At 45.8% G+C, this 26,357-nt stretch overlaps 1 protein-coding gene across 8 annotated transcripts in view; it reads right to left on the bottom strand.

Moving 5' to 3' along the window:
- LOC117678796 (uncharacterized) overlaps positions 1 to 26,357 on the bottom strand; it is a 64,647-nt gene that overhangs the window by 8,474 nt on the left and 29,816 nt on the right. For 7 of the 8 annotated variants that reach the window (XM_087872081.1, XM_087872083.1, XM_087872085.1 and 4 more), the window contains 3 exons: positions 12,867 to 12,934; positions 2,633 to 2,825; positions 1,346 to 1,413 (listed from right to left, as the gene is read on the bottom strand). In XM_087872081.1, coding sequence (XP_087728207.1) covers positions 1,346 to 1,413; positions 2,633 to 2,825; positions 12,867 to 12,934 — 329 coding nt within the window. Of the gene's footprint in view, positions 1 to 1,345; positions 1,414 to 2,632; positions 2,826 to 12,846; positions 12,935 to 26,357 lie in introns of those variants that run through there. The other variant, XR_015728436.1, reaches the window with a different exon arrangement.

Here is a 26,357-nt window from a genome sequence, read left to right as displayed (position 1 = left end):
AATCAGACTGGAAACCAGTGAAGTTCACAAAATTGTGCTCAGTGGATTCTATTTGTGTGTGTGTGTGTGTGTGTGTGAGGGGTGGGTTCTAAATTTTTTTACTACCCGTTCTGTGGGGGTGGCTTATTTTTGTGGGCGTGGCTTGGAGGTCATGTGACTGGGTGGGTGTGGCTAGCTGGTCATATGACCGGGTGGCCATGGCTATGTGTATAGGGACTACTCAGAGGGCTGAAAAAAGTCATTCCTGACAGGTCCTTGCAATTTTGACTGGTCCTCACACTTATGACCATTCTCACATTTATGCCCGTGCAGCATTCTTAACAACCATGTCACTCATTTCACAACTGCTTCTCTTCACCATGGTGACAAGATAGGGCAAAAAACGTAAAATGTGAGGACAGTCGTAAGTTTGAGGACTGGTCAAAAGTGCGAGGACCAGTCAAAAATAACTTTTTCAGTCCTCTGAGTAATCCATATGCACAAAAGGATACAGCAATAGAGAGGAAGGAAGGAAGGAGAAGAGAGGGAAGGAAGAGAAAGGAGGAAGGAAGGGAAGGGAAATTAGAGTAGGAGTGAGGGTAAGAGAGGGAGGAAGAGAGGAGGAGAAGGAGAAAGGAAGAGGAAGTAGGGAGGAGAAGAAGAGGGGGGGAAGAGAAAGTAAGAAGGAAAGAAAAGAGAGAGGTGGTAGGTTTGAGGAGAAAGATTGCTGTACAATAAAAAAGATGAAAGGGAAGAAAGGCAACCCCAAACAAATATAAAGATATTAAGATAAAGAATGAATTGTTAAACTTTAAAGAATAAAAGAGAACAAATATGAATAAATAGCAATAATTAGAAACACACATACAAACATACAATGTATTTTCTTTGAACAGAGTATTTGGCCGGTTCACAAATTTAAACAGTGTTTAGTCATTTCAATTAAATTTACAATTTCTAAATTTCCTTTTTGCCATATTTATTCCTCATCTATTTTTTTAAAAAAAACAATATTACCCTTCACCCTCATCTCTAATCTTAATCAAATTCAATTTTTCCCTTCTATTCTATATTATACCCCTTCCCATTGTCATCTATTTTTATATCCATCCTCACATTGGTTAATTATGTAATATTACAGTTGTTTAATACAAATTCAACATTTTAATATAAATAAATTAGTTATATAACTATCTTTTTTGTATATTAATCAATATGAACATGAATATTCTAATTATTTCCATGCAATCCAATTTCTTACAAATCAATGTCAGAGTAAATGTCTAACTCCCTCAACTCCATGCCCCCATAGTCCTGCAAGGGTTAACTAAGTACACACCCCATCACCCCCATAGACACATCTTACCTTCTGGCTCTTCCTCCCTAGTATATAAGGCTGCTCCACATGGAGATCCCCCAGTTCCAGATGTGTACCTGTAATGGAAAAGACTGATGGTCAGTAACTGATAATCTGATTAGGCCTGGGATTAATTCAGGCCTGAAATAAATAAAGGAAAGTTAATAATTATACTTGTCTTGTAAGTCATTGGGCTAGATCCATCTATTAACAATATGGTAGCAAAGGATGGTTGCCCACGACTCTGAGCAATGACAGAATCAGCAGTTTACTCTAAAAAGAAAAACAGTAAACACAAGAGCATACACAAACATGATGGCAGAGCTGCAGGCAACCGAAGGCACCACAGCTAAGACTGCAACAACCGAGAGTGAGCAGGATGCCTATCCAGACCCACTCTCCAACGACGAAGACTCTCAAGAAGGAGCCAGCGACGGCAAAAGAGTGGAACCAGAGGAAGGCGATGACTTCAGAGATGCCCTACAAAAAATGATGGAGACAACCGCCAGCAAAGAAGAACTCATCGCAAAACTCCAAGGCCTCCTGGAGGACCATGGAGCAGCAATGAAAATCCAGAAGCAAGCCAACGAAGCCGCCAGCCTGGTAAGGGAAAGAATCCCCCCAACAGAGATACCGGGCGAAAACGGCTTCATTTTTGCGCCACTTTCCCGGTGGCCATCTTGGAATGGCCAGCAACCAATGAGGAGCCAGGATTCAAACTTCGAGGTGGGAAACAGCCTGAACCCCGATATCTACACGGGGCACCCCGAGAACGACTACGAAGAGCAGGCCCAACACAACGAGAGCCTGCCCACCAAGCCCGAAGTGGACAAAGCCATTGAAACCTTAGCGGCAGCATTTGGCACCACTTTTAAAACTACCGCGCAAGCCATGAACTGAAAGAGAAACCCCGAGGAACAGAAGGGCATCGGGGCAGCCAACCGCTATGGGGCAAACGACCTAACGCTGACCAGGGAAACAACGAGCCCCGGAAACGAGCACAGAGGCACCACCACCTGCGGAACCAACCAACCGCAGGACTCGAACTCACTACCCGCAGCACCAACGACACAACACCTGGGAGCAAGAAAGAAGACCAACTACCCAACAACCCTGCGACCACTGCCAGGCTTCCCTCCCCGTCCGGAGACCAGCGAGCGCTGACCAGGACCCACAGCCATCGCCGCCACCGCCGCCACTCCCCAGGACTTCGAAAATCCTCGACTTACGTCCGCCGCTACCACCCTACCGCCACGCCTCAGAGGTCCCCAACCTGTGACCACTTCGCCTCCTCACCTCTTCCCGTTCTTCGCTGGGGATCCAGCCACCCAGCAATGGTGTCCGCCATCCAGGGAGGACTCCGAACACACCAGGGGTGAGTCCAGCCTCCCACCAGCCAGCCTAGGCCTAGGCCTGAGGACCACCACAGTGAGCTCTCCTCACAATGGCTTCCAGTGCGAAATGAGCTTCGCACATGTTCAGTCACCACCTATAACAAGAGATATGAGAAACATAGAGACAAGTCAGTATAGACTAGCATCAAACATCCCATTGCCTTATTGCGAGTTTAACCATACCCTGGACCATGGACAGCTGCCTTCTGTGAGTAATTACTATAACAATTCAGGGACAGTGACTATTAATTTACCAAAATTGCAGATAGATGGAGGCAATCTCATTGAGTGGAGTCAACAATTACAAATTGCATTCATGAAAGAAAATGTACTCTTTCTAGTTAACAAGCCCCCAAAAAGGCCTTGGTCATTAGATGTTGATTGCATTCACCACAAAGCTTTTTATATACTATTAACTACTATTCCCCCTGCTATGTACCCCACCATTGGTGACAACTTAACTGTTTTTGAGGTCATACAAAAATTGCACAGTCTGTTTTACAGTCAAAGCAGAGCAACAACAACTAGAATATCTAGGGAGTTCCACTCAGCAAAGCTCAGACCAGGAGTTTCCATAAGTGAACACATTTTGAAATTAAATGCAACCAGGGCAGAACTCATGCAGAGAGGGGAGATAGTTACCGAGGAAAGTCTGATCAGTATCATCAACTCCTTAGATAGCAGCTGGGACAATTTCATAACCCAGCTGGACAGCTCCAGCATATCACTGGGCACACTAACCAACAGGCTAATAGCTGAGGACAGTTTAAGGAGGGACCGCCAACTGTCCAGAAGGGATCATAGACCCATAAAAAAGGTTGAGTTTCAGGATAGGGCCAGGAACTCCCAGAATGCTTCTCCTGTGGATCCAGGGGTCACTTAAAGAGGGACTGCCCCAGAAACAACAGGGATAAGGGATACAATGATAACAGGGGGAGGCGGTCTCCAGAACGTAAGCCTTTCAGAGAGAGAGGGTGTCAGGTATGCTTCCTTCAGTATCCAGGAAAGAAAACCCCAAACTCAAGCATTTTGAAGAATCTGGTACTTTTACTGAATATGAAAAGATTAACATCCCAGTGAAAAGCTGGAAGTGATCAAAACGCGCGAAATGCATCTACTAAGCTTCTTCCCTCCCTCGTGTTTATAGTTTCTCAGCCAATCTAAAGGTCTTCCAAAGGTCAGGGGGCAACACGTCTGGCAGCGTCATCCATCAGGAATGTCGAGACAGTTGGTCGGCCATCCCCTTCTGAAATCCAGCTTTCGATTCCCACGAAGTCCCCTCCTACAAAGACAAACCCCCTCCTGCTCTCTTCCCTCCCTTTGCTCCATACCTAATCCCTCCCCGTTTCTTATGGCAGCTAAAGCAGGAAAGCTGATGCTGACATTCGGCCCCTCTTGCAGAAGAGACGTTAGTCCTAATTAAAAGGGAAAAGAGAAAGAGAAACAGAATATATACAATGATCAAGGTTTATCAGGGTATTTGGCATAGAACTGTTGTACTTTCTTGGGAGCTAGGACATCCCGTTTATTTACCCATTCAGCCTGAGATAGTGGAAAATGTTTCCAGGCAATCAGATATTGGACTTTACCATGGTGTTTTCTAGAGTCCAAGATTTCCTTAACCTCAAAATGTTGCTCCCCTTCTACGAGGATGGGAATTGGAGGGTTGCTATGATCAACCCTTAGGGGAGATGAGTGTTCAGGTTTCAATAAACTAACATGAAATACAGGATGTATCTGTCTCAAGGTTTTTGGTAATTCTAATTCAACTGTCACTGGATTTATCAGTCTGATCACACGGAATGGTCCTACATACTTAGGCCCCAGCTTTTTAGACCTCTGGGTGGTTTGTAAGTATTTGGTAGACAAATAGACTTTATCCCCCACTTTGTAAATGTGAGCTGGGGACCTTTTCTTATCGGCTTGTGCCTTATGAGCTCGGTGTGCCTCATCTAATGCCTTCCGAGTCACTGTCCAGGTGCTCCTTAATTGTTCTATCCAATCTATCAAAGAGGGATTTTGGAGATCATCTTGAGGTAACTCGGGAATGGGTACAAAATCCTGGCCCGATGCAACCTTAAAAGGGGTGAATCCGGTGCTACTATGCACAGAATTGTTATACGCCACTTCTGCAAATGGCAACAAGTCCACCCAATTGTCCTGTAACATCTAAGGTATTGTTCGAGCACCCCATTGGTTCTTTCACAAGCACCATTTGTCTGAGGGTGGTGACTGGAACTCAACCCCTGTGCGGAGCCTATCAATCTTAAAAATTCTCTCCAGAAACTGGAAGTAAATTGCACACCCCTATCAGAAATTATTCTTTTCGGAGACCCATGTAGTCGGTAAATCTGCCGAATAAATAACTTTGCGAGGGTTTTTGCTGAAGGGATCTTTGAGCAAGGTATGAAATGTACTTGTTTAGAAAACAAATCAGTTACTACCCAAATGACAGTGCAGCCCTCACTGTCGGGTAAGTCCACCACAAAATCCATAGATATTTCCTTCCATGGGGCGTTCGGTCTAGCCACACTTTGCAGTAATCCAGGGGATTTTCCTGGAGGTCTTTTAGCGGAGGCACATACTGGACAGCTAGCCACATATGTCTGTATGTCCTTTTTTAGTGCAGGCCACCAAAATTGTCTCTTAACAAGATGTAAAGTTTTGACAAACGCAAAGTGTCCTGCGGCTTTGGCATCATGCGCATATTTCAATACGGTTGGTCTTAATGTGGTCGGAACATACAATTTCGATCCAACCCAAGCTAGTCCATCGCGAAGTGTGCATTCATTCGAGTGGATTTTAAACCACTCGTCAGCTTTTAGTGCTTCTCGTAACTTTTCGAGTAAATCCCCTGAGAGTTCTGGATCGGTTTTACTCTGCGCTCTGGTAGTGACAGGTGTTGCCAATTGCGTTAAGGGGATCATTGGTTGAACCAGTTCCTTCTTTATGCTGTTGTACTGTGGCAATCTGGAAAGTGCGTCTGCCATGAAATTTTTTCCCCCAGGAAGGTAACGTAAAGTGAAATTGAAACGCTTGAAATGTTGGGCCCAGCGTGCCTGTTTGGGTGACAATTTGCGTGGTGTTTTTAATGCTTCTAGATTCTTATGGTCAGTCCACACCTCGAAAGGATGTTTTGCCCCTTCCAAAAATTGTCTCCATGTTAACAGCGCCCATCTAACTGCAAACGCTTCCTTCTCCCATATGGCCCATCTCCTTTCTGTTTCAGATAGTTTACGGGATGTGTAAGCACAGGGTTGTAATATTCCATTCTCATTCTTTTGCAAAAGTATCGCTCCTACGGCAACGTCGCTAGCATCCGCTTGTATTACAAAAGGTTGTTCTATGTCGGGGTGTTTGAGTACAGGTTCAGCTGCAAACAGCCGTTTCAGTTTTTCGAAAGCGGCCTGACAGTCCATAGTCCATTCTAGTGGTTTCGAGGGTTTGGGTTTTATTTCCCCTTTTGTTTTGAGCAAGTTTGTAATTGGCAGTGCGATTTTTGCGAAAGAGGGGATAAATTGTCTATAAAAGTTAGCAAACCCTAAGAAACTCTGTAACTGTTTACGGGTGCGTGGTGCGGCCCATTCCATTACTGCCCGGACCTTTTCCGGGTCCATCTCTATTCCCTCATGCGATATACGATATCCAAGATAGTCGATTTTGTCTTGATGGAATTCACATTTAGAAAGTTTGGCATAGAGTTCAGCTGCTCTGAGTTTATTCAAGACCGCTCGAACCAATCTTATATGGTCGGCCATGTTGTCAGAATAAATTAGAATATCGTCCAAATAGACCAACACCCCCTTATATAGATGCTCATGCAACACTTCGTTGATCAACTGCATGAATACGGCCGGGGCCCCCTGTAGTCCAAAAGGGAGTACTCTAAATTGGAAACACCCCAGTGGGCAATTAAATGCTGTCTTCCATTCATCTCCCTCTTTTATTCTCACTCGGTAGTATGCCTCTCTTAAATCAAGTTTGGTAAAAAATTTTCCCTTTCCTAAATGGGCCAACATGTCCTTCATAAGTGGGAGGGGATAGACATTTTCCACGCAAATGGCGTTCATGTTTCTATAATCAACAACTAATCTGAAGGATCCATCTTTCTTTTCGCGGAACATTACTGGCGCTGCTACCTTGGGTTTGGCTCGTTCGATAAATCCCTGTTCTAAGTTTTTGTCAATAAAATTCCGCAATTCCTCCAATTCTCGAGGTGTCATGGGGTATATTTTTGGTTTGGGAAGCTTCACCCCTGGGAGTATTTCAATGGTGCAGTCAGTGGCCCTGTGGGGAGGCAGATTATCAGAAGCTTTTTCACTAAACACTTCCTTGAGGTCCCAATATTCCTTCGGAATTTTCTCTTCTCCCTCAATATAGTTAATGGCTACTGCGGCCCCTTCTGGTCTTATGTCGTCCCTTAGGGAGGGGCCTTCCTTTTCCGGAGGTGGTTCTGCCGTACGGATGCGCAGGACCCCCGTTTTCCAATTTACTCGTGGGTTCCATTTACGAAGCCAGGGCAGTCCTAGAACTAGGGGCCTTTCCATGCCAGGGGCTACAATAAAGCTGAGCTTTTCTATATGATTCCCCAACTGTAGTTCGAGGGGTTCGGTCATAAAACTAGCTGGCCCCCCCCTGCAATCGACCCATCTAATTGACAAAATGCAATGGGTCTTTTTAAAGTTTTCAGTCTCAGTCCCATTTCCTCCACTACTTTGGGGCTAATTATGCACCTAGTGCACCCCGAGTCCAACAGGGCTAACAATTGCGCGTGAGTTCCTGTGAAGGGCACCCTTTCTTCTACGGGGATGAGTAAGGGTTCTTCCGTGTGACTCACCCGTTCATCGGTGTCCGAGTCGGAGTCTGTCTCGCTGTCGTCATCGTTGGTCGGAGTTCCCAACTCACGCTGGTTCCGGGGAGTGAACTCAACGACTTCTCCTTTCAGGGCGGTGCCGCGGGTTTTGGCGGGTATTTTATCGCTTTTCTTTTGGCTGGCCCCGGTGGCTTTTGGCGGTGGTTTGGAGAAACATTCGGCCGCCCGGTGACCCTCCTTCCCACATTTGAAACAGGTGAAGGGCTTTGACTTGGGTTTGAATTCGGTCTTCCCGCCAGTCATCTTGGCCGCCCCCTTACGGTAGAGAGAGGATGACTGGTCCCCCATCCGCCTTCCTCGGAGTTCGCTCCGTTTCAGCTTGATCTCCACATCCTCAGCTACTATGTACCATCTATCCAAATCATTGGGGACCCCCATGCTCCTGCAATCTCGATATATCTCATCATTCAATCCATCCTTGAAACTCTCCAAAAGCGCCATTTCTGACCAGCCTGTCATATAAGGTGCCAGTTCACGAAACTCTTGGATATACTCTGCCACCGGCCTCCGGCCCTGCTGAATGCTCTTCATTCTGAGTCTCGCCTTTCGTTCAGCTAAATGGTCTTCAAAACGTCTTCTAAGGGCCCTCATGAACTGGTTGTAATTTCTCAGCAGGAGGGAGTTGTTATTGTGGAGAACTACCATCCACTCAGCCGCCACTCCCTCTAGGGCATTCGCAACGCTTCTGACTTTAGCCGCATCTGTTTCGTAGTCCTCCCCCCAATCCTGCATGTGGTTCCACACTTGGGTCAGGAAAAATCCCAAGGTTTTAGGATTTCCATCAAACTTTCCAGGAAGGGGGGGGATTTTTGGCTTTTTACGTCTGCGGGGGGGGGCTGCAGGGCTGGGGTTCTCTGGCCGGCTGCATCTCTTCCTCGAGCTGCCGAAGCCTGGGATGTTCCCTCCTCAAACTCTTCCTCTCCCCCGCAGGCTGTCTCTTCTGCCTCCCCCCTGGGGTCTGCTTCCCCCTTCTCCACAGGAGTTTCAAAAGACTCACGGTTTTTTCTGCTTTCTTCCACATCCCGGATAAGCTGCAAGGCTTGATCTATCATGAGACGTTCCTTCTGCTGTTGCATCCACACTGCCTCCCTTTTTCGGGGTCTGGAAGTCGTCACTCCCCGGGGATTCTCCCCCCAGTCCGGCAGTCTGCCCACACCTTTGGACCATCTAGCTTCCTCCGGTTCCAAACGGAGTTTTTCCAGCCATTCTGCAGTTTCTCTTTCCGACTGGAGGGCGGTTGAACTCGCTGCCCCCATCTTCCCTTCGTCATCACTCCCTTGATCTGACATACTTTGGATTTTCAGTCCCCTCGGGTTTTGTCCGGGATGACTGAGATGACTTCCAGCTTAATGTCAGGTATGCTTCCTTCAGTATCCAGGAAAGAAAACCCCAAACTCAAGCATTTTGAAGAATCTGGTACTTTTACTGAATATGAAAAGATTAACATCCCAGTGAAAAGCTGGAAGTGATCAAAACGCGCGAAATGCATCTACTAAGCTTCTTCCCCCCCTCGTGTTATAGTTTCTCAGCCAATCTAAAGGTCTTCCAAAGGTCAGGTGGCAACACGTCTGGCAGCGTCATCCATCAGGAATGTCGAGACAGTTGGTCGGCCATCCCCTTCTGAAATCCAGCTTTCGATTCCCACGAAGTCCCCTCCTACAAAGACAAACCCCCTCCTGCTCTCTTCCCCCCCTTTGCTCCATACCTAATCCCTCCCTGTTTCTTATGGCAGCTAAAGCAGGAAAGCTGATGCTGACAGAGGGCGTGGGTGGTCCCCCAACCCAAGAAGATATCACAAGCGCAGGGATAGCTCTAGGGACAGCAATCCAGGCTCCATGTACGGATTTAGTCACAATGACCCAGACACCAAATCAAAGATGAGAAAGGACATGTGGCTCTAAGATTCAGGAGCCACAAACAACACCAGGAGTGATCCAAAACTATTCAACTCACTCACTGAGACAGACTTCAAATTAAAAGTAGCCAATCAGAACAGTGTTCAGGTACTTGGAAAGGGAAACGTGTACATTCCACTTATTGGAGAAATAGAGGGGGTACTGTATGTACCAGAGATACCCTATAACGTACTAGCCACCACCAAACTCACGCAAGACACGGGTAGTGAGATAGTATTCAAGGAGGGGAAAGCCTACATACTAAAACAAGGAAACAGGATCAGGGAAGTAATCATAAGGAGGGCCTGCCCTACTTCACGTCTAACATGAGTAAAAGGGGAAACATTAACGCAAGCACAGGCAATGAGGAAAGGGGAAACACTGGAATAGAGGGGGCGCAACAAGGGGCAAATGACTGTAAACCAATTAGTAAAAATGTTATATCCATGGGGAAACCAATGCATGACAACTGTACCCACCTCCTCCACAGAAGGCTGGGACACATCAGCTTCCCTGTTGTAAAGAAAATGCCAGAATTTACCGAAGGCCTCAAAGTAAAAAACTGTGAAAACTATTTGGAGTGTTCAATTTGTAAACGGTCAAAGATTAAGGTTAAGGCAAGGCCAAGGAGGTCAGAACGAACCACCGAATCCCCCTTCCAACTAATACACATGGACTTAGTAGGGCCACTGACACCATCCATCAGACACAAAAAAAGGTTCTTCCTGACTATTGTGGATGATTACAGCAGATATGGGTATGTCTACTCTCTCAGACACAAAAACGAAGTATTTCAGAGGTTTAAGGAGTTTCACAAAAGAATAGAACTGCAACACAACATAAAAATAAGACAAATAATGGCAGACAGAGGGTTTGAGTTTATGGCAAAGGAATTCACAAAATGGTTGAAGGAGCAGGGTATGGCGCATTACTCCTCTTCACCTTTTTCACCATTCCAGAATGGGGTCTCAGAGAGAAAGAACGGAATGCTACAAACCATTATGAGGTGCGTCTTGGAGGACGCTGGGTTGGGACAGACTTTTTGGTCAGAGGCATTGCATTACTCCAATTACACACTAAACAGGTTATGGTCTAGCTCCATAAACAAAACACCATACCAAATGCTGTATAAGAGAAAACCTAACCTAGCCCACCTACATATATTCGGTGCCCCAGCAGATGTCCACATCCCCAGGCAACTAAGAAGGAAAGGGGAAAAGATATCAAAGAGACTAAAGTTCATGGGCTATGAGCCGGGCACAAAAGCATACACAAAAGCATTGTTATCGACAGCAATAACAGATTTATCGTTTCCAGATCTGCAGACTTCCATGAGAATACAAACTGGTCCCAAATTCACTCCAACGACACCATCATCAACAAAGACACACACGACCACAACCAAAGGGAAGATGAAATATCCACAAAGAAAACAAAGGAAGATGAACACATCAAAACCAAACTTCATGAAATAAGCACCAAGGAGTGGAAAGAAGGACACCCCACCTTGAAGCTAGACAGCCTAACGGAAAAGGAAGCCGAGCGCCTGCACGTAACAGATGCATCTCCAAGCAGGCCCGTTAGAGCCAATAGGAATAAAACCCCAAAAAGACTGGAGGACTACATCATGAACATAAATTGTAACAACATCACCCCTAGTTCCTATGAAGACATACTCAGCCTCCCCCAGGAAGAGAGAGAAAAATGAGAATCAGCCATGGATAAAGAAATGAAAGGCCTTAGAGACCTACATGTGTATTCGCCAGCCCAAGTACCTGAAAGCAAGAAACCAATAGGAACCAAATGGGTGTTCAGAATCAAAACACTGGAGAATAACAAAGCGCTATACAAAGCTAGACTGGTTGCACAAGGATTTGTTCAGAAGTACCCAGAGGATTACACGGACACCTACTCACCTACCATCAGAGCTGAGAGTGTCAAGAGCGCTCTGGTAATAGCTACAATCCTGGGGCTTGAAGTATTTCAATTTGATGTACAGACAGCATACCTCCATGCCAAGCTGGACAAGGAGATATACGTAAAGGCGCCACCAGGGTACAACAAAGAAGGAAGCAGCACATGGCTCCTAAATAAAAGCTTGTATGGGCTCAAGCAATCGGGTAAAAGGTGGTATGATTGCTTAGCCAAGGCACTCAACTCCATGGGATTTACAGCCACTTCAGCTGACAAGTGTTTTTTTACGAAAGGGGGAAATGACTCATTTGAGGGCATACTTGTCTATGTGGACGATATTCTATACATAGGCAAACATAAAGACAAATGCGATAAATTCGCCACCGAGCTAGGAAGCCACTTCTCCTTAAAGTCTCTGGGCAAGATTGATAAATACCTAGGAGTCCATGTAATCAAAACAGACAGGGGATTCCGACTTTCTCAAAAAGAAAAAATCACCGAACTATTATCCAAATGCAATATGTCAGAAGCGAAAACCTGTGAGACTCCCATGCAACCAGAATTCCTAAAAAATATGTATGATGAATCTGAGCCATTTAACGACAACAAATTATACAGGTCCACCATAGGATCATTACTATATATAGCCAATTGGACCAGACCTGACATCACTCTGGCAGTCAATTTGCTATCCAGACATGTTAGCAAACCTACCATAACACACTGGGATGCCATCAAGAGGCTGCTCAGGTATCTCAAATACAGCATCAATGCACAACTGAGTCTCGAGCCAGAAACATCCACAAAACCAAAACTAACCTGTTATGCTGACGCCGATTGGGCGGGAGACATCAAGAGTAGAAAAAGTACCTCAGGTTATATACTGTTTATTAACAGAAGCCCCATCCATTGGTACACAGGGAAGCAGAAACTGGTAGCAACTTCCACCACTGAGGCAGAGTTTGTCTGCCTTTCCAAAGCCGCAAATAATCTGATATGGTTCGATGACCTAATTAGTAATATTTGGACTGAGCCAACATACCCTATAATTATCCACGAAGAGAACAAGGCAGCAATAGAGATATCAAAAGCCGACGCAGTAGGCCAACAATCAAGGCACATTGGTATCAAATGCAAACATGTGAGACAATTTTCAGAGGTTGGCTTTATAAAGGCAGTACATTGTGATACCGAGGAGCAAACGGCTGATATACTCACAAAACCTTTACCACATAAGCAGCACGCTTACCTCATGTCTAAAATATGTGTTCATATGTAACTTATGTTCTTTGTATGTGGCATGCATATATGTAAACATCAAGTACCCGCAACCAGTTAGACATTTAGAGGGGGCTTTGTCAGAGTAAATGTCTAACTCCCTCAACTCCATGCCCCCATAGTCCTGCAAGGGTTAACTAAGTACACACCCCATCACCCCCATAGACACACCTTACCTTCTGGCTCCTCCCCCCTAGTATATAAGGCTGCTCCACGTGGAGATCCCCCAGTTTCAGATGTGTACCTGTAATAGAAAAGACTGATGGTCAGTAACTGATAATCTGATTAGGCCTGGGATTAATTCAGGCCTGAAATAAATAAAGGAAAGTTCATAATTATACTTGTCTTGTGAGTCATTTGGCTAGATCCATCTATTAACAATCAATTAATTATATTTACCAATAATAATAAACCAAATAATTTCCCCCATAGATTCCTCCAAACCACAACTTAACCATTTCTGCTTTCAACACAATATACAATTAATAGTAACTCAATTATTACAATTCCCTAGTTAAATAGAGCTTTTTTTCTTTTGTGTTTTAAAATCTTGAACTCTCCTCTTTTGCCCTAAATTTCCCATTGTTTGCACCTACCTTTTTGGTGAGGAAAAAGAAAAGAAATCTGCCTCTGCCTAATTTTCCAACGTAACAGCCAACACCCTGCTTTATTTTCAATTTCGTTTTCAGCTTGATTTGCATAAGGAGAAACAAAAATCTGCTCCAGCATTTGCAGCAAACAGCTGAGCCCTGGGCAAAACAGCTGAGAGCAAATCATCTGAGAGTCGGGAGGCAGATCTAATCAACCTGCTAATTAGCCTATGCTGAAGTTGAAAGGAGTTGTTTTTTCTTGCTGTTTGCTTGCAAGGAGGTAACTGCTGTGAGGCACAGGCCAAAGGATGGGGGCCACCCTCCTTGCCACTTAGCACCCCGTCACCCCCTTTTGCCTCTAGCGCTCCCCTGCCACCCCCCTTGCCTCTTACCGCCCCCCTAAGGCATGATACCGCCCACTTTGGGAACCACTGGCTTAACTACTTAACAACCAGTTCTACCGAAGTAGAATCCCACCATTTATTTTTGCAGACACTGATCTACTCATTTGTTTTCTTTTAACACTGATCAGCTGTAGGGCGGCCCTTTGAAGCCCTGTGGCAAGAGTTTAAACAGTTTTTTTCCCTCTAGCCATCAGCTGGGACTCAGGAGGCAGCAACAGATTGGGAGTGGGGCCAAATAAAAGGTAAGAATAACGCGGGGGTGGGGGTGGGTGGGTAGGCGGAGGGTGGGGAGAACCGGTTTGGTGACACCGGGAGGAACCCACCACTGGTGTGTGTGTGTGAGAGAGAGAAAATATCTTTTCAGGTTTATTTGGGTTGTATGAAGAAGGCAGCCAAGTAAAATCCTAACTGAATTTTCAGTTTGATCCAGATGTTGAAGACCAGTTGATTCACTTTTTAAATCATTTTAAAGGATTTCTGGTCTAGTTTGATTTTGACTTTCTGAACCAAAACTCTAAATGGGATTGATTGGATTTGGAAATGGATGTCTTCTGGTGGTGATTTTTTTTAATGCTTTCTTTTCTTCCCTTTAATTTATGTAAGATGCCCAGAAAAACTTTTGAAATTGGGCAATCTTCTAAATAATGATAACAATAACCACAATTATTTATTTATTTATTATTTATTGGTTTGATTTATATGCCGCCCATCTACGGAGACTCAGGGTGGCTTACAATGCATTAAGCAATAGCCTTCATACTTTGTATATACCTGCTTAGTAGGGCTTTTGCCCCCCCCCAAAGCGGTGTTATTTTTTATACAGCTTATTGCCCCCACAATACAGGTCCTCATTTTACCTACCTCGAAAGGATGGAAGGCTGAGTCAACCTTGACCCTGGTGAGATTACCACAACAACAACAACAAAGGGGGGGGGGAAGGGCATACATGTAAAAATCTGAAATGGTTTTGGAGGTAGCCCTTTTGATTTAAAGCTTCAATTCAGAAAGGTGAGTTGATCTGGAGATTCAGCTGAATTAGACCAGGAACCAGAAAGACATCTGTCAGAATACTATGTCTCAATGATAGTGTCTTTCATAATGGGTGTTGGGAAGAAAATAATATTTAAATTATATGATTTAACATACACACAACAGAATCTGGATTCCATTGCATCACATTCCGTAGGACTGTGTGACTGTCCAGAGCCAAAAAAACTCAAGTTTTTATTAATTTTTTTCCTTGCTCTTTATTTTCCTTTTTTGGGCTCTTTCTGCCTGCACATTCGTAAAAAGATCATGTCATTGTCCTTACCAAAGAACGCTGCCAGATCGGCTGCTGATTTAGAGTTACCTCTTCTTTCTTGTCACAGATAGATGGGTTACAAAGTTTTGCACACTTAGTTCTTATCTAAGTCTTATCAGTTAGGGACAGAAGAGTGAGGGCTGTAATATTCCACCTTCTAGGAAGGCCATCCTCTGTCAGGGATGTGGTTGCTTTGTTGCCTATTGCTTGCAAATAATCACATGCTTTTGTTTTTCAGAAGTGTATAAAAGCAATGCTAAGCAGAGGGTTGGACTAGATGACCTCCAAGATCCCTTCCAACTATGTTACTGTTACTGTATATTGGAGGCTCTCAATTTATGATTTATTCCTGAAAGCACACCTCTTTGTGCTGCACAGAATAAACAGATTGCTGTTTCCTGACCTTGAATGACACAAATCCTTCTCCAATGCAAATCATGAATCTTCTACCTTTACATGTTGCAAATAAATATCTGTGTCTTCCAACTAAACAAGAAGTGACTTCTGGAAGTCTATCAAGTCTCACAATTAAAGTTGCCCAGCAACCATCTTTCCAGAATTGCAATTCAAGAAAGAAACCATCAGTTACAAATGATATAAATAATGCAACAGATTGCAACACCAACAGACCTTTGCACAAAACTTTTTATAAAGCCAGAAGTATCAAGTGGGGAAACTGCTAAGGAGATGGCTGAGGAAAGGTTTTTTTTTTTAAGAATACCCCCAGTATTCCCCCTAGTCTGGAGGGCTCGGGACAGGGGTTGTTCCTCTGTCCTGGTCCTGTTATTTCTCTCAGCGGCTTTTGATACCATCGACCATGGTATCATGCTGTACCGGCTGGAAGGGTTGGGGGTGGGAGGCACCGTTTTACGGTGGTTCTCCTCCTTTCTCTCTGACCGGTCACAGTCTGCGTTGACAGGGGGGCAGAGATCGACCCCGACGCCCCTTATATGTGGGGTGCCGCAGGGATCGGTTCTCTCGCCCCTTTTGTTCAACATTTATGTAAAGCCGCTGGGCGAGATCATCCGTGGTTTCAGGGTGAAGTACCATCAGTACGCTGACGACACCCAGCTGTACATCTCCACCCCGGACCACCCCAACGATGCCCTTGAAGTGATGTCCCAGTGCCTGGAGGCCGTACGGATCTGGATGGGGAGAAACGGGCTCAGGCTCAACCCATCCAAGACCGAGTGGCTGTGGTTTCTGACGTCCCGATATAGTCAGCTGGCGCCATCGCTGGCTATTGGGGGCGAATCATTGGCCCCCACGGAAAGGGCTCGTAACTTCGGCGTCCTCCTGGATTCACGGTTGTCTTTAGAAGAGCACTTGATGGCCGTGACTGGGAGGATTTTTCATCAGGTTCGCCTGATTTGCCAGTTGTGTCCCTTTCTAAATCGGGACTCGCTACGCACAGTCACTCATGCCCTCGTCACCTCTCGTCTGGACTATTGTAACGCTCTCTACATGGGGCTCCCCTTGAGGTGCACTCGGAGGCACCAACTGGCGCAGAGTGCGGCCGCGCGGGTGGTTATGGGAGCGGCGTGGAGCTCCCATGTAACACCTCTCCTGCGCGAGCTGCACTGGCTCCCGGTGGTCTTCCGGGTGCGCTTCAAGGTTCTGGTCACCACCTTTAAAGCGCTCCACATGGCTTAGGACCTGGTTATTGCCTACTACCATCAATAGCCTCCCACCGACCAGTACGCTCCCACAGAGAGGGGCTCCTCCAGGTGCCGTCGGCCAAACAATGTTGGCTGTCGGCCCCTAGGGGGAGAGCCTTCTCTGTGGGGGCACCGACGATCTGGAACAAGCTCCCCCCAGAGATACGGAGGATCCCGGATCTGCGCACCTTCCGCCGCGAGCTGAAGACTCTTTTATTTCATCAAGCTGGCCTCGCCTAAATCTTCTCCCTTTTAAGTGCAAATTTTAAATTTTAATGTGTTTTAAAATATGGGTATTTTAAATTATGGGTATTAATTCAGCCAAATTTATTTAATTCATTTTATTCGATTTTAAATTTTTATATGTATGTGTTTTATTTCATGGCTGTTCACCGCCCTGAGTCCTCCGGGAGTAGGGCGGTATAGACATTCAATAAAACTAAACTAAAACTAAACTAAAACTAGTCTGAAAGATGCAATGATTGAACAGATCAGTGGTGGGTTTCAAAAATTTTTACACCGGTTCTGTGGGTGTGGCTTAGTGGACATGGCAGGGTAAGGATATTGTATAATCTCCATTCCCACCCACCCCACTCCAGGGGAAGGATACTGCAAAATCTCCATTCCCTTCCCAATCCAGGGAAGGTTACTGCAAAATCCCCATTTCCTCCTGATCAGCTGGGACTTGGGAAGTAGAGAATAGATGGAAGTCGGGCCAGTCAGAATTTTTACTACAGTTCTCTGAACTACTCAAAAGTTCCTCTACTGGTTCTCCAGAACTGGTCAGGACCTGCTGAAACCCACCTCTGGAACAGATGATAATCAGTTATTTCATCTGGAGCAAAACAGTATTTTTCCTGAAGTCAACTTGTCTAATGCCTTTGAGGGAAGACCTCTTCCTCCCCTTTGATTCTTCATCTACAGGGTATGGCCTACTACAGCAGTTGTGGGTTACTCCCGGTTCACAAGAACTGGTAGTAAAAATTTGTAGTAGTTCCGAGAACCAGCTGGCCACGCCCCCAAACAGGTCCCCAGCCCAGTTGCCGCTCGCTTACCCCGCCCACCTCATCAGAGGCTTTTTTAAAAAACTTTTAAAAGCATTTTTTCTACAACCTCTTTAGCCGAAAAAATGCTTTTAAAAGTAAAAAAAAAAGCCCCTGATGATCCCATGGCTCAGCTGGGAACGTCAGAGGCTTTTCAAAGCATTTTTCCTACAACCTCTTCGGCCGAAGAGGTGGTTTAAAAAATGCTTTGAAAAGCCTCTGACGATCCCAGCTGAGTTGCTTGATTTCAGCAGAGGCTTTTCAAAGCATTGTTTTCTGCAACCTCTTAAGGTTGTAGAAAAAATGCTTTTAAAAGTAAAAAAAAAAAAGTTGGCCATGCCCACCCAGTCACATTACCCCCCCACCAAGCCACGCCCACAAAATAAGCCACACCCACAGAACCGGTAGTAAAAACATTTAGAACCTATCCCTGTACTACAGGCTCTTGTATCTGAGTGGAACAAATTCCTGATCATGCAATCTATCTTTAAAATGGTGAAACCTGTACATTATTGTCGTGAGAATGGCTGATGGTCGGATTCTGAAAGATCTCCTGTATGGAGAATTAGTGCAGGGAAAGTGCCTCGGAGGGAGACCAGAGCTGCGATATAAGGATATCTGCAAGAGGGATCTAAAGGCCCTGGGAATGGACATTAACAACTGGGAAACCTTGACCTCCGATCGTTCAGCTTGGAGACTAAAGACCCAGCATGGCCTTCTCCAATCGAAGAGACACTTGTTCGGCAGGATGAGGCAAAGAGGCAGTCCCGTGACCAGTGAAATCTGGGGGCTGGGCAGGGGACAGAATGCATCTGCCCTCAGTGAGGAAGGGATTACCAGTCTCGAATTGGCCTTTTTAGTCACACTAGATGCTGTTTTAGGACCTCTTTCCAGGTCCTAAAACAGCATCTAGTGGAAAGAGGCCCTAAAACAGCATCTAGTGTGACTAAAAAGGCCAATTCGAGAGTGGCAATCCCTTCCACACTGAGGGCACGATACCATAGTCTCTTGAGACTGAAGGTTGCCAATGTCAATTGCCAAAGCATCCCAAAGGTGCTTTTTCCAAAAGTCAACTGAACTTTCTTGGGGTTTTTTTTTCCTTTGAAAATGTTTTGCTTCTCATCCAAGAACTTCTTCGGTTACAACTATGCGTTTCAGGTTTAAGCAAATGGGATTCCTAAACATATATAAGTAGTCCTCGACGTATGATCACACAATTGAGCCCAACATTTCTCTTGCTAAACCAGATGGTTGTTAAGTGAATTTGCCTCATTTTTCAACCTTTCTTGTCGCAGCTGTTTAGTGAATTGCTGCAGTTGTTAAGTTATTGTGAATCTAGCATTCTCCCCCCCCCCCTTGACTTTGCTTGTCAGAAGGTTGCATAAGGTGATCACATGACCCCGGGACACTGCAACCCTTATTAATACATGCCGGTTGCCAAGCGCCCGACTTTCGATCATCTGACCATGGGGGATGCTGCAATGGTCGCAAGTGTGAAAAATGGTCGTAAATTACTTTTTTCAGTACCGTTGTAACTTTGAACAGTCACTAGATGAATTGTTGTAAGTCGAGAACTACCTGTATACAATAGTAAATGGCTTCATCTTTAAACTGGCACACGAGTTGGTAAGCAACCTTTCCCGTAGCAGTTGCTCTTCTTCACCAGTTTACCCATCCCTGCAGCATTCGAAGTGTGAGATCAGCAAGTAGCATTTTGCCCAATGTTGCATCTGCCACCGAGGAGGATAGTTCAGTAGTGGGTTTCAACCGGTGTTATCACTGGTTCGCTTCGCACACGTGCTTTGCAAGACATGTGAAATCTAGGACGGAAGATACCTCTCAGATATATACATTCCTCCCTAGCTGTTGTTGTGACCCAGGCCCAAGTAGTTAGTATTAAATACAAACAGTTCGAAAACAAACAGACTTTATTAGAACAGCTGAGAATTAACTCATTCTAAGCGTAGTCCAAACTAAATTAAAGCAAATTCTTCAAAACACCATTCCTCAGTTTATCACTGACCTTGGGATAATTAGGCAAACTGCCAAAGGCTTTTCTTGGCAAAAGTTCAGAAGCAGAAGACTCCGACAAGAAATGAATATAGTGAAACAAGAAACAAATCTCTCAACGTTGTTTTCCGGCAAAGAGGCCAAGAGCCATTACTGGTCTTTTACGCCTTATGGGAGGGGCCAATCATCTTTTGGCCCTACTCCCGAGTCGTCCTCTCTGCTTTATCTGCTCCTGCCTTCTGGCAGCTCTTCACATATGTGCACTAGGAACAGGCTCGCCTGTTCTTCTGCCTCTCTACTGACAGCCTCTGGAGGCTCCGAAGTCCGCACATCACTCCCCGATGGACCTGGCCCCATCTCTGCCTCTGAAACAGAGCCCTTATCCGGGCCTTCCCCAGCCTCCAGGACTGGCCCATGTTCTTCTTCAGCCTCATTGCTGTCCGACTCTGCTGCCAGCTCCGCAGCTGTGGGTGGACCACAACAGGTGTGGATGTGTTTGAGGAGGTCTGGGATTGAATTGTGATTTTTTCTTCTTCTCCCCCTTATTCTGAAGGGATTCCTTTCCTTTGATGGAGCCAGTGAGGTGCTCGTAATCCATTTCAGCCCAAGTGTCAATGAAGGTTTCTTCCTAACTTTAGTTTGAAGTTGCCAGGGTATCGGAGGTGATTGGGGAATGTGTGAGTTAGCTTGGGGGAGGGAAGGGGGTGTCATAGGAGCTTTTACCTTCCACCAGATAAGGGGACACAAAAACTGTTTAGAACCAAGTGACAGTTTTGTTGCAAACTGTGTTAGAAGCATGGGATAAAATACTAATGGGAAGCACGGGAAAAAAAGGAAGCAGGGGAGTGATGAAATGAAAAGTGATAAATGTAAAAAGAAATGTTTATAAGGTAATGGTTAGAGAAGAAAAAGTTATTTATTTATGTAAGGTCCGATCATAATATGTTTTAAGCTCATAAATGCCAAACAAGAAACTTAAACAGAGGCTTGAGTAAAATAGCATTTAATCTTGATCAAGCTTAAATGGTTAGCTGTTCCAAACACATACAAGATACATGCAGGGAAGAACTACAAACAAGAAACGGAATGTGAACCCTTTTTATATTGTGCTTTTCTTTGAGGTGGCCACATTTGGCTTCCCACATACTGAACCCCATTGAGGTTCAGCACGCTTTCAACACGGTGAACAGGAAAAACTGGCATGGGCCTCAGACAATGTCAAAGAGCATTGTCCCAGTAAGTTTGAACTGTTGACGTTGGCCTGGCCGGATGCCAGCAGATCCTGATTCCAGCCGGACCTGAACGTGCCATTGAGGCTTGAACTGGGTATTGGGGAAGATTGTACTCTGCTAGGTAAGTAGATAATTGTTTTTCTTTTCCTTTGGGTGGGAACAGGGGAGTGTTGCTTTGTGTGTGCGTGAATGAGAGGAGGGAAATTCCTACTAGAGGTTTGCCCTCCAAGTGAATTGTGGAGATCAAGTCTGCGTTTCTGATTCTCCGTGAGGAGATTAGCCAGCGCCGATTGCTTTGAAAGGAGTGTGACTTGTGGAATAAAAGTCTGCAGTGCTGGGGTGGGTTCTGGCCAAAACTCTGAGCTTAAAAGGGGAACCCAAGAAATCCTTTCAGAAAAAAGGAGTTTTGTCAGTTCCGATTCTAGAAAGCGCCCGAGAAACCCCCCCTCACTGAGACAAATGGCCTTACAAAACTTGAGGGGAGGGTTTTAACCAACTCAAACCCCATTGACGAAAAAGCCCGAGAAATTCTTGAGGGAAAAGAAGGGTCTTTGGCCAGAACTCCGAGCTGTCCCAAGCCCGAGAAATTCTTTTGTGGAAAAAGAAGGGTGTGGCCAGACCCCGAGCTTAAATCAGGATAATCCCCTTAGAAAGAAAGAAAACAATGGGCAACTATACCAGCAGCCTGTTTGGAAGGAGTAACCTCATTGGAAGAGTAGAGCCGTGTTCCCCTCTGGACTGTGTTAATTCATTGGGACACGTTAAAACCCATTATAGCAATCAAAGTTGTTTTTAAAAAGGAAAAGCTGAAAACCCTCTGCAAATCCATCTGGCCAATCTACTACATTGGTCCTAATGTAGGAACCTGGCCTCCAGAAGGCAGCCTTGAATTGGATTTTATCAAGAAATTTGCTGATTTTTGGCTACCATCAGACGAACTGAAGAGGAACTCTATGTTGATTTCTTTTTCAATCTCCTTTGTCAGCCAGACATTCAGAGAGCGTGTGGCAGGGGTGAAATGCTCCCGGTTCGTACCGGCTCGAGCAAGTAAGTAGTGATGGCGGTGGGCAGTTCGGAGAAGCGGTAGCAAAAATCCCTGCCCCCGCCCCTCATGCCCAGCTGAGCCGCACGATCATCAGAGCCTTTTTTTTCTTTTAAATGGCTCTGACGAGCCAAGCACTGACGATCCCAGCTGAGTTGCCTGCTAATCGGTAGCAAAAATCCCTCCCCCTCCACCCTCAGCTTGCTTACTTTAGCTGCTGGTCGCAACACCTTGCTGTAATCCCTGCAATCCATTGCATCAGCAAGCAACTGAATCTCCCTGCCTGCAATCAAGCAGGCAGGGAGTTGTGGACTTTAACTCCCAGAATTTCTCAGCCAGCAAAGCAAAGCTGTCTGAGGAATTCTGGGAGTTGAAGTCTACAAGTCTTAAAGTTGACAAGGTTGGAAACCCCTGTTCTATTGGGTAAATTTTTTTGCCCTTTGGGAGCTTTAAAAAAATAGTTAATTGGGGGTTTTTTTAGTTGTTCTTTTTTTAGACCTAGCCATTTAAAGTTTAGGAAGTTTTAAATTTAGCTGCTTTTATATAAAAAATAAAATAAAATAAAATAAAATAATATTTGTGGAGCTTTCTGAGATTTAGTGTGTTTCTGTAGTATTTCACTCTAACTACACAAACACACAAAATCTCACAAAGCTGTATGTGTAATTTTGTGTGTGTAAAGTGTGAAAGTTGTTTTTTGGGGCTTTTTGTGGCTGTGTGAGGTTCCTGCTTGTTGCAGGGGCCATTTTGTGTCTAGCACAGCTGCTTTTATATTGTGGGTGAGCCAGTTGTGTTGTGTTGTGTTTTGTAAGTTAAAAAAGGGCAAAGAAGTGACATTGACTTGGCCACGCCCAGCTGACCAACAAGCCACGCCCTCCCAGTCACCTTACCACCAAGGCCGCCCACTAATTAAGCCACGCCCACAGAACCGGTAGCAAAAATTTTTAGATTTCACTCCTGGCGTGTGGGCTCACTCCAACATCCTCTTCTAAAAATTTTTTTAATTTTTTTTTTAAATTTGATTTATATGCCGCCCTTCTCCGGAGACTCAGGGCGGCTTACAATGCATTAAGCAATAGCCTTCATACTTTTGTATATTTATACAAAGTCAGCTTATTGCCTCCACAAACTGGGTCCTCAATTTACATACCTTAGAAAGGATGGAAGACTGAGTCAACCTTAAGCCTGGTGAGATTTGAACTTGCAGTAATTGCAGGCAGCTGGTGTTAATCACAATGCTATCAGTCTGCTGAGCCACCAGGCCCCCTTGTCACTTTCATAAAAAGAATAAAGTGACTGAAGAGGAAGAAGAGTTTTCCCCACCATATTACGCTGTTCCCCTTCCCCTAATGCGAATGCTGTGCCTTTACTGGCTCAAGTGCCTCCTGCAGCATCTCAGCCTGCTTTGCAGGATCCAGTGCTCCCATCAACACCATAGCTGTCCCAGCCTGCTTCACAGGATTCAGCACCCCAAGCAGCTCAATCTTTGTATCTGGATCTTTTCAATTGGAAAGCAAGACTTCCAGTTTACAGGGAATCCCCAAAGCTATGTAGAACTTGTTCAATGTGTGATGGCCACTCACTCACGCCTGGAGAGCGGTTGGAGGGCCAGCCATTCTGAATCTGACCGAACACTGGTAAGGTCTCATATTAAGACCTACCTGGTGGCGATAAAAGCGGCGAAGTATAACTATTTTGCCGCTCTTATTGCGTCATCAGATAATCACCTGGCCGCCCTGTTTAGGGTGACCCGCTCCCTGCTCCACCAGGAAACGCGTGAGGACCCCTTGGAGGGTAGAGCCGAGGATTTTGTACAGTATCTGTATGACAAAATTGCTCAGATTCGGGAACACCTGGACTCTGACTGGGTAGATTCAGGGGGGAGGACAGAGGCAGGTCTTGTGAGTATTATCTGGGAAGAGTTTGATTCTGTGTCGCCCGAAGACGTGGACAGGATACTGGGCAGACTGAGCGCAGCCACATGTTTACTGGACCCGTGTCCCTCCTGGTTGGTGCTGGCCTCTCGGGATGTTACACGAGGCTGGCTCCAGGGGATTATAAATGCTTCTTTGAGTGAGGGTGTCTTCCCCGCCGCCTTGAAAGAGGCGGTGGTGAGGCCTCTCCTCAAGAACCTTCCCTGGACCCGGCAGTGTTGGCAAATTATCGTCCAGTCTCCAACCTTCGCTTCATTGCGAAGATTGTTGAGAGTGTGGTAGCGCGACAGCTCCCCCAGTACCTGGATGAATCATCGTATCTGGATCCGTTCCAGTCGGGCTTCAGGCCTGGGTACAGCACAGAAACGGCATTGGTCGCATTGGTTGATGATCTCTGGAGGGCTCAGGACAGGGGTTGTTCCTCTGTCCTAGTCCTATTAGACCTCTCAGCGGCTTTTGATACCATTGACCATGGTATCATGCTGCACCGGCTAGAGGGGTGGGGGGCACCGTCCTACGGTGGTTCTCCTCCTTTCTCTCTGACCGGTCGCAGTCCGTGTTGACAGGGGGGCAGAGGTCGACCCCGAGGCCCCTTGTATGTGGGGTGCCACAAGGGTCGGTCCTCTCGCCCCTTCTGTTCAACATTTATGTGAAGCCGCTGGGTGAGATCATCGGTGGTTTCGGGGTGAAGTACCATCAGTACGCTGACGATACTCAGCTGTACATCTCCACCCCGGACCACCCCAACGATGCCCTTGAAGTGATGTCCCAGTGCCTGGAGGCCGTGCGGATCTGGATGGGGAGAAACAGACTCAGGCTCAACCCATCCAAGACTGAGTGGCTGTGGTTTCCGACATCCCGATATAGTCAGTTGGTGCCATCACTGACTTTTGGGGGCGAGTCATTGGCCCCCACGGAGAGAGTTCGCAACTTGGGTGTCCTCCTGGACTCACGGATATCTTTGGAAGAGCACATGACGGCCGTGGCCAGGGGGACTTTTTATCAGGTCCGCCTGATTCGCCAGTTGTGTCCCTTTCTGGATCGGGACTCGTTAAATACGGTCATTCATGCTCTCGTTACTTCCCACCTGGACTACTGCAATGCTCTCTACATGGGGCTCCCCTTCAGGAGCACCTGAGGCTCCAACTGGTCCAGAACACGGCCGCGCGGGTGGTTATGGGAGCGACATGGCGCTCCCATGTGACCCCCCTCCTGCGCGAGCTGCACTGGGTCCCGGTGGTCTTCCGGGTGCGCTTCAAGGTTTTGGTTACCATCTTTAGAGCGCTCCATGGCATCGGACTGGGGTATTTACGAGACCGCCTTCTGCTACCAATAGCCTCTCACCAACCAGTACGCTCCCATAGAGAGGGGCTTCTCAGGGTGCCGTCGGCCAAACAGTGTCAACTGGCGGCCCCCAGGGGGAGAGCCTTCTCTGTGGGGGCACCTACCATCTGGAACGAGCTCCCCCCAGAGATACAGAGGATCCCGGACCTGCGCACATTTCGTTGTGCTCTCAAAACTTTTTTGTTTCAGCAGGCTGGCCTGGCCTAACTCTCCTTTTTTAAAATTTTTAATTTGTTTGATTTTATAAATTGGGTGTTTTAATCTGTGTTTCGGCCAAAATATTTAATAATTTTAAGGGACTTTTAATATTTGTACTATCTGTATTTTATCTTGGCTGTTCACTGCCCTGAGTCCTCCGGGAGTAGGGCGGTATAGAAATTTGATAAATAAATAAATAAATAAATAAATAAATAAATAAATAAATAAATAAATAAATAAATAAATAAATAAACCTAATGTGCCTGAGATTTTTACTCTCCTGTCGGCACTCCTGTCTACTGAGGAAAAACAAGTTCTTAAAGCCACCATGGCACACTATAAGGCTGCTAGAGAACATGGCATTCAAACTAATTATGATGCCCCAGCCTTATGGCCTGAACCCCTGGTTCTTTTTAGCCCCATCTATGAGGTCGACCCCAACACAGATCAAGGTGCCCTCATCTTCCAGAGAGCCAGGGATTTTATCCTTCATGGACTAAAACTGGGTGTCCCAAAAACAGTAAATTTCCACCGTGTTCATCAGATCCTTCAAAATCCTAAGGAATCCCCCACTGATTTTCTGAATTGCTTGAAGGATGGGTTCCGGAGGTTTACCGACCTCGATCCTGATAGTCCAGCCAATGATGTTTTGCTGAAAATGACTTTCATGGGCCAAAGCGCCCCTGACATAAGAAACAAGTTGCAAAAACTGGAAACCCTGACTGCTAGGGACTTAGAAACCCTTCTTCAGACAGCCTTCATTGTTTATGCCCAGAGGGAGGAAGAGGAAAAGAAAGAAGACAGGAGAATGCAAAAACAAGCCCCTCTTTTAACAGCTGCTTTGAGTCCCCAAAGAAGAGTGAGGGGAGCTTCAGCTAACCCCAGGAATACCCCCATCCAGAGAGACCA

Source organism: Pantherophis guttatus, chromosome 6 (assembly GCF_059756535.1).
Source record: "Pantherophis guttatus breed Tessera chromosome 6, ASM5975653v1, whole genome shotgun sequence".
Classification (NCBI taxonomy): Eukaryota; Metazoa; Chordata; class Lepidosauria; order Squamata; family Colubridae; genus Pantherophis; species Pantherophis guttatus.
This window is presented reverse-complemented; position numbering and strand designations above follow the sequence as displayed.